The sequence below is a fragment of the Phoca vitulina genome, unplaced genomic scaffold (assembly GCF_004348235.1).
Source record: "Phoca vitulina isolate PV1807 unplaced genomic scaffold, GSC_HSeal_1.0 scaffold8, whole genome shotgun sequence".
NCBI classification, from domain to species: Eukaryota; Metazoa; Chordata; class Mammalia; order Carnivora; family Phocidae; genus Phoca; species Phoca vitulina.
Window position 1 is genome coordinate 41,891,347 of NW_022589711.1, and position 8,891 is coordinate 41,900,237.

The 8,891-nt window shown below is 42.5% G+C and overlaps 1 protein-coding gene across 2 annotated transcripts in view; it reads left to right on the forward strand.

The window, feature by feature from the left end:
• PLA1A (phospholipase A1 member A) overlaps positions 1–3,070 on the forward strand; it is a 31,891-nt gene extending 28,821 nt beyond the window's left edge. Inside the window, exons 10-11 of one of the 2 annotated variants that reach the window (XR_004299794.1) lie at positions 2,333–2,541; positions 2,810–3,069. Coding sequence is in view for 1 of the 2 variants with exons in the window: in XM_032406627.1 (XP_032262518.1) it covers positions 2,333–2,356 (24 nt within the window). In the remaining variant the exon portion in view is untranslated. Of the gene's footprint in view, positions 1–2,332 lie in introns of both variants that reach the window. The other variant, XM_032406627.1, reaches the window with a different exon arrangement.
• The last annotated feature ends 5,821 nt before the right edge of the window (positions 3,071–8,891 follow it).

Sequence of the window (8,891 nt, forward strand, 5' to 3'; positions counted from 1 at the left end):
CAATTTTCCTTTGTCACTTAATAACCTATCCCTCCTATTAGACATAGGTCTAATTTACTCACTGGATGTGTAATAATCCACAGTATGGATCTGCCATAACTTAGTCAACCATCTTCTTTGTGATGGATATTGAGGTTGTTTCAACTACAAATGATGCCACAATAGATATTTTTGTACATCTCTCTCATTTATTGGTACCTCCATTTCTATATGGTAGATTTCCTGTGTGAGAATTGCTAGGTCAACAGATATATCAAAAGGTTAGTAATGCTGGATTACTTTCCAAAAATGTCATACCAATTCACAAACTCTCTGACAATGGTTCAAAGAAAATGTTTTCTTGCAATTACTTATTCAAGTATTTGTCTTCCTAAGATAAGTTACTCAAATCCCCAAATTTCTCCTCCGGAGTTCCCATGTGGTGTTCAACTGGTTCCAAGTTGGCTGACTCATACCCATCTGTGAAACTGGAATGACACTTTCCTTCAGAACTATAGGGGCCTGAGATTTCATTACCTTTAAAAATGGCATTCATTAAGATGCCATAGTCTCTGAAGAGTGAAACCACTGGGAGGGGGGAGCTATAAAGAAGTTAAAAAAAATAAAGGCTTATTTTTTTATGATTATAAAATTCAACTCATCTAAAAAATTTCAGCCAATGCAGAAAGTTAAGAAAGAGAAAGTGAAAAACTAAAACTTCCTGAGCATTTAGTAAGGGCCAGGTATTGGTCTAATCCCTTTATATAAATTATCTCAATCCTCCCAGCAATTCCATATATTACCTCATTTTACCTATGAGGACGCAGAGGGAGAGGGAAATTAAGCACCTCATCCATGGTCATGCAGCTAGCAATGGGTGAAATCAGGATTCACACCAAGCCACATGCCTCCAGAACCTGGGCTCTAACCACCGCGTAATACAGGTTAGCCTGCTCAAGATGGTTTCTAGCACTTGTATCCAAATGTCTTATTGAAACAGAAACTTCCTTAGTCTGGTCCCACTCTGCCTAACTGAAATTACCTGCCATGTCCCCCAGTGTGCTGGAGCCGGCACCCCCCTAAAACATAGTGTGGACGATGTCGCCTCCAGCCTTTGCACCTGCTGCCCCCACCATCCCCTTCAGATTCTACCAGGCGTTCAGGGTCCACGTCCAGGTCTATCTCTTCCAGGAGGGCTGGCCATCAATATGTCATTTCAGTCAGTAGCTATGCTGCCTTGCAGTGGTGGTCAATAGTTTCCTGCATGTATGTCAGGCTTCTATAAAGAGATTGTAAGGTCCTTAAAGGCAGGGGCTGTGTTTTCTTTTTCTCTGTGTCCTCCACGTTGTAAGCATGCAATAAAAACTTCTTGAGTGGAATTCAAGACAGCATTCTAATGATGTAGACGAAAGCAAAGAGAGATCAGGCTTAACTGACCTGAGAGGCTTAACTCCAACAACGGGTTGGTGTCTTTTCATTTAGTGTCAGAATGGCCTTCATTTATTCATCTTCTTTTAAGATTTTGCTTGCCAGTGTTACATTTGAACCTTTAAAGATTTCTACAGGAGTGTGGTGCCTGGCAGGCTCAGTCGGTAAAACATGTGACTCTTGACCTCGGGGTTGTGAGTTTGAGCCCCACATTGGGTGTAAAGATTAGTAAAAAATCAAATCTTTAAAAAAAAATCTCTACAGGACGAAGCTCTGGGTATATAAAAGGAATTATATTGAAACATACATCTCGTCAAATTGCTGAAATCTCACCCAGTCCTTGCTCTCCTTGTTCGGTGGCCCTAAGTGACCTTCTCAGAGAGACATACACTGCTGCCCCCAGCCTTAATCATGCCTCTAACCTCACTCGTGGGCACTCTCAGGCCCTGGGGTGACCATCACAACCCCATCTTTACCCCAGAGAGGTTGGCCTCCTCCCCTCAGAGGGGAGCCTGAAGGTGATGTGACCATCCCTGTGCCTGAGTTCTTCCATTTCCCAGGCCCCCAAATCCTCCCTATCCTCAGTATTCATCCCCTCATTTATGAAACTGTAACTGTTTGCTTTATGGGACCATTCTGTGTCCTGACAACAGCCTAAACTCAACCCATCCAAAATCAACTCAACATCTCCCCCGAAGTTGTTCTTCCTCTCCTCAACGGTAATAGCCACAACACCATCATCCAAAATGTAGGCTTGAAGCCTGAGTCATCTTTGGCTCAGAACACTATAATGCTCAAAAAACAAAAACAAAAAAACAGTCATCCTCCTTTCTCCCTCCCAATACCTTATTTACACTTAGACACCATCTCTCTTAATTTCTTCAAAATGTGTCTGATATTTGTCCCTTCCCCTCTGTTCTCTCAGACATGTGGTGAGGCCCTGGATTAGTCAACAAACCACAGAGTGTCAGAGGAGGAAACCAGAGCCCAGAAAGATGGAGGGAATCGCCTGAGGTCAAACAGCCACTGGAGAAACAGCACGGCCCCTCTCCCGTTCGTATCGCACTTCCAGACCTGCACTGCACTTCTGCTGGATTTTAGGAACTCAAAGTGACTCTTCATTACCTGTGACATGTGAGCTTTAGGAATTTTTGGAAGTTAACAAGGGACAGTGTTTGCCTGGAAGTAAATTCCTGCTGCTACCTTGAAGCTCTGGGTCTTTCCCATCTATCCAGGCCTGTGCCAGTATAAACAGTTCTTATTTTGGACAGAACCGGAGGGTGGAGAGGTAGAAAGAGATCTAGGCGAATATCCAGGGAAGGAGAGCCCACTATGTGAACACCTCTCTTCAAGGCCCTGGGGTTAGGCCGAGTCCAGTGAAAAGGCGCCTTCTCTCTTGCAGTTACCAGCCCTCACAACTGTACAACTTCCGGCGTTCACTCAGCCCTCCTGGTCTGGACCCCAACCTCAAGATCATTCCTTCTCACTCTCAGCCCCGGGTTCATTTCAGAAGCTGCCCTCTGCTGTATTTCCTCTCTGGAGAGTACAGGGAAATGGGCAAAACTGGAGACATGTGATCCCAAAACCAGAATGTTTGTTCATTCGTTCATTTATTCACTCATGTGGCAAACCTTTATTGTAAGCCAACTATGTGCCAGGCACTATTCTGATGGCAATTCTCTTAAAAATAACTGCAATGAGGGGCGCCTGGGTGGCTCAGTTGGTTAAGCGACTGCCTTCGGCTCAGGTCATGATCCTGGAGTCCCAGGATCGAGTCCCGCATCGGGCTCCCTGCTCGGCGGGGAGTCTGCTTCTCCCTCTGACCCTCCCCCCTCTCATGCTCTCTCTCTCTCATTCTCTCTCTCAAATAAATAAATAAAATCTTTAAAAAAAAAAAAAAATAACTGCAATGTATTGAATGCTTACTATGTGCCAGGCATAGTTTTAAGTCTCATTAAACTCCCACAGCAACATATGAGAGAGGTTCTTTTTTTTTTTAATTATGTTATATTAGTCACCATACAGGGCATCATTAGTTTTTGATGTAGTGATCCATGAGGTTCTTTTTTTATTGCAAACTGAAGTGCAGAGCATTTAGGAAACCAGACAATGAAAGTGGCAGTGCTGAAATTCAAACCCAGGTGGTCTAGCTCCAGAACTTTGTTTTCTTAACCCTACACTATGTTGATGGAGCATCCTAACTCAATCAACGTCTATTTATGTCATCCCCGTCTCCCTTCTTTTTTTTTAAACTTGATTTCCTGGCAATGGCACGGTGTCTGGCCATGATGCATTAAAGTCAGTTTTACTGGGTCAGATAAAATAACACAGCGTAAATAGGGTTTAAAAAATATGTGTTTATGTTTGTGATGAAGAAATGACAGCTGTGAAATAATTTGAGAGCTCCTGAAGCTGAAAAAGAAGAGAAATAGAAGGTATGTGGTGAATAGTGAAGAATCAGGTTACAAGAAACACAATTCGGGGAAAAGAGAAGAAACCACACCAGAGAAATTAGGGGTGACCAACGCTCTCCTGTCACACACTTCAGGGAGGGGCAGGCAAGCAGTGTGAGCTGTCCACAGGCAGGAGATGGGGGGCAGCAGGCCTGAGCTCCTCAGCCGGGCCTGGAGAAACCAAACAGAAAGGATCCTTACTCAGTCGCGCATGAGTCAAAGACAAAGTTCCCCAGCTTGAAAGGGGGCAGAAGCAAAAGAACGCTGGTAAGTGAACTAGAAGTTTCTAAGATCCTAATCTGACCCATGTTGAAATGTTTAGCCTCTGAGTTTAACAAAGATCTAACAATTACCAACTGAATGCCAGGCACATGGCACCATGTAAGGTGTTGGGACCAGGGCAATAAGTAAGAATCTGCCCAGCCCTCAAGCACCGAGACAGGAAGTCTGGAGGGAGATGAGCTGAGGGAGGTGGTCCCAGAGGACTCTGAGAGTCCTGGAGGGGACAGGTTAATGCTGACAGAGGTGGGGTAAATGGCAGGGACAGTGTGGGAGGGGTGGGGACGCTTGTAGTAGCCTTGACGGATGGATAGGATTCAGAGCAGAGGGTTGGTTGGGTAGAGGGCACTTCAGGCCATTGAGCAACTATCAGCCGGCAGTCGACAGTTGGCAATCGTGGGCTGTGCGGAAGAGGACTCTTGGTAAGGATCACGTCAGAGAAGTGAACCAAAAGTGAAATAAAATCCCATGATCTCTAGGGAAATTTCTGAGTGGGAGACATGTGTCAGTGTATGAATTCCATGACAATTAAAAGTGAAACCCCTGAGAGCATTGTTCACATTTTTCAGTCAAGATTTGTAGGGGAGTCTACAGGAAACCAGGGTGTCAAGAATATATAGGGAAGAAGATGCAGAACCTCTAAGATGGATTTGACTCCTCTCCCAAGCAATTCTCCCCAGGCTATCTCTCAGATGTCTGCCTCTCTGTTGCCATCGCCATCCTACGTTCTGGCCCTTGGTACCTCACAACCTCACTGACCATTTCAATGGCCAACACTGTTCTCCTGGCTTTGTATTCTCAAGTCTCTCAGAACGTGAACGTTTATGAAACAGCTATACTCTGCCAGGCTCTGTGGTATGCACTCAACGCAACTTCCCTCAGCGCTGCTCTGGGATGCACCATGTTCCTGCTCACTTCCCATTGCCTTTTGATTAGAGCTCAGATTCCACAGCTGGTCACTAAGAGCCATTGGTTCTCTTCTCTAGCCATGCTTTTCTTGTACCTTCCAGCCTTGGGTCTTTGACTCAGGTATTTCTTTCCCCTGGATTGCTTCTGCCTTGCCTAACTCTGTCCTTGAAGGCATGGCTCAAAGTCAGCTTCATCATGAATCCTTCCTGATTCCAGAAATAGGAAGTGGTATCTTCTGCTGAACTTCTGTAGGTCATATAGCGGTTTCAGCCGCTATTGTAATGTTTTCCACAATGGAGTGACATAGTGCTTATTTGTATATACGTCATGGATCCAGCTACATCTTAAACTATTTATGGGCCACAAGAAGCCTATTTACACAGGGACTGAGGAGTCTTCTGGGAAAAGATTAATCCTCAGAGGAGTCAGGCCTTGGTGGGGAGGGGACAGGGTGCCTATGATTCATGTCTCTCCTTTGCTAGAGCTCAAGCTCCTTCATGACAGATACCCTGAATGATTCACCTATTGAAGTATGTGGTGCCCAGCATAGTGTTTGACAACAAGTGGATATTTAATAAGTATTCATGAGATAAAAAGAGTATTTACTATCTTCTCCTTAGAGCAAATCTGACTATATGTCAGATTTTATTGCCAAAAATATTAAGCTATACCCCAGAGATTTTCTTTTCACATGTGTAACCTCTATTGTGGGGTTAGTGTAGGAGATTCACAAATCTATATCATGTCAAGAATTTTCCATAGAGGGGTGCCTGGGTGGCTCCGTCAGCTAGGCGTCTGTCTTCGGCTCAGGTCATGATCACAGGGTCCTGGGATTGAGTCCCGCATTGGGCTCCCTGCTCCGCGGGAGGCCTGCTTCTCCCTCTCCCACTCCCCCTGCTTGTGTTCCCTCTCCCACTGTCTCTCTCTCTGTCAAATAAATAAATAAAATCTTTAAAAAAAAAAAAAAAGAATTTTCCATAGACTGAGTAAATAAGATGCTTTGTACCAACATGTCATGCTAGATTTCAAATACGTAAAGATACCATTGTGGCGAATTTTAAAAATCCACAAATTTATCTAAAAACCTTATAATAATCCAGATATCTTTTGCCATTACGTATATCATTAGATAATAAAAGCACAACTTATACCAGGTAAGGTCTGTTCCTTTTAAAAACAAAGACAGGGCGCCTGGGTGGCTCAGTTGGGGTAAGCGACCAACTCTTGATTTTGGCTCAGGTCAGGATCTTGGAGTCCTGGGATCAAGCCCCACATCAGGCTCCACAATCAGCACAGAGTCTGCTTGTCTCTTCCTCTGTTCCTCCTCTCTTGTGTGCTCACTCTCTCTCTCTCTCAAATAAATAAAATCTTTAAAACAAAACAAAACAAAAACCAAAGACACACACATTAAAAGAAGTTCCCATCCTGTGAAGCCTCTGGTATGCACCACATGCGTGTAACAACAGCCCTGCCTGGGCGGTCCTCTAGCTGAGGGGTGGCACCGAATCCCAGATAACATTGAGTCTCAATTTACAGTGTATGAGCTTTTCTGTTGTTTGTTTATTGCTTCATTTCTTCTCCACAGTAGCCCTCAAGGGTTGACAAGAGAGCCATCTAATTTCTCAAAATGGACAGGGGAGAAATATATTGTGAAATATGTGGGGACGAGACAGAAATCAAACAAGAAAAGAAATACACAGTGTAATTTCAGGAAAAAAAAAAATGAGAAAAGAACGTAAGAGCTCTGTGGAACACACTGGAACACAGCTCTATCAAGCACATAATTGGAATCCCAAAAGGAGAAGAAGGAGTAAACAAGACTCTGAAGAGAGTCCAAGCAGAACAAGGGGACAGAAGGTGATGGTGAGGTGAGTGGGTATCTTAGCTGGGATGGTGACAGGGGCTGAGAATGGAATGGCCAGAAGAAGTCAGCCAGGAGAAGTTATGAGGGAAAAGCATTGCAGAGAGAAAAAGCATCTGTAAAGGCCCTAATATAGAAAGCAGCTACGTATGCCTAACAGGCCCCCAAAAGAACAGTGTGGCTGAAACATGATACATAAGAATGAGATCAGAATGTAATATGGCTGAAGGACAGGCAGGTAGGGCTTTCTGGCTTATAAGTGGCCGGAAGAATAGGACTCAGCAATCATGACTTTTGCTTCCCCCCCATTTCCCAGTCTCTTTAATCAACAAAGCACAAAGCTGATTATTAAGTGGGTCCACGTGACTGCCTTTAGCCAATGGACTCTGGGCAGAAGTGATTTGTACGTATCCTTTCTGGGCCACAGCATCAAAAAGCTAGCACTGGAATGTCAAACCGTTTCTTTCTTCAGGTGACAGAGCCAGAAGGTCAAAGTAGATTGAATCACCGAGTTGCAACATGATGACAGTTACCCTCATGAGTCATGCAGACTCTCAGTAGACTTTAAGAGAGAAAAAAACCTTTGTGCTATTAATAAACCAATCCTAATATCACATGGTAAGAAGTTTGGATTTTATTCTAAGTATAATTGGAAGCCATTTGAAATTTTGAGCAAGAGAGTGATGAGATCATATACATGTTTAAATGGCCACTTTGCTGTTTGTACAATAGATTATGGGGAGGAGAAACAGGAGAAATCAGGGGACCTGTTGTAAATCTATTGAAGTTAATTTAGGTATGAAATAATGGTAGCTTGAAATTAGTGGTGGCAGTAAAGGTGGTGAATTGAATTCAGGATACATTTTGAAGATAGGACTGAGATGGATAGAAAGACTCCAAGGTTTTGGGCATGGGCAACTGAGTGGAAAGAAGACAGAGTAGGAGGTAAGGTTGTTGGGATGGTACTCAAGAGTTATAAAGCTGTTTGGTTTAAAGATCTCTTCCAATGAATAGGAAAGAAGAGAGAAAATACTTCCTAACTCCTTTTACAAAGTCAGCATAACCCTGATATCAAACCTGACAATGATATTACAAAATACATAGATGTAAAATTCCTTAAAAAAATATTTGCAAACTAAGTTCAGAATAGGCAAAGAGGAAAATACAATTTAATACAATTGGATTTACTCTGGGATGCAAGGTTATTTTAATAGTCACATGTCTATTAATGTAATTCATTAACAGAAGAAGGGAGAAAAATAATCTCAATAAATGCAGAAAATCATTTAATACAATTCAATACTCATCCATGATTAAAAAAATACCCTCAGCAAATTAGGAATAGGACTTCTTTAATCTGATAGGGGTATTATGAAAACCTAATAACACACATCATAATTAATGGCAAAATACTGAAAACATTTTCCTTAAGGTCAGGTATGAGAGAAGAATGTCTTCATTATCCCTTCCATTCATCCCTGGACTGGAGGTCCTACCCAGCACAACACACATCAAAAGAAAAAGAAGGAGGAGAAGGGGGCAGGGGGAAGGTATAGGTTAGGAAGGAAGAAATAAAACCATCATTATTTACAGATGATTTATTTGAATCTATGGAAAATCCTGAAGACTCTATGGATTGATGATTAGAATTGATAAGTTATATAAACATTTGATTTATAACAAAGGGGACACTGGACACTAGTGGGGATAGGATAATTATTTCAGTAAATGGTGCTCTGTCTGTTGGATATCCACTGGAAAATAAAGAATTTAATCTTACTTCATACCATACACAAAAATCAAATCCAGGTTGACTGTAGATCTAACTGTGAAATGTAAAACAATAAAACATCTAGAGGGTAACATAGAAGAATATCTTCAGGGGAGAGAAAGATTTTTTTGAACATGACACAGAAAGGACTAATGATAGAAAAAAAGACTGATAAATTACTACATTGAAATTAAGAACATATGTTCAGGAG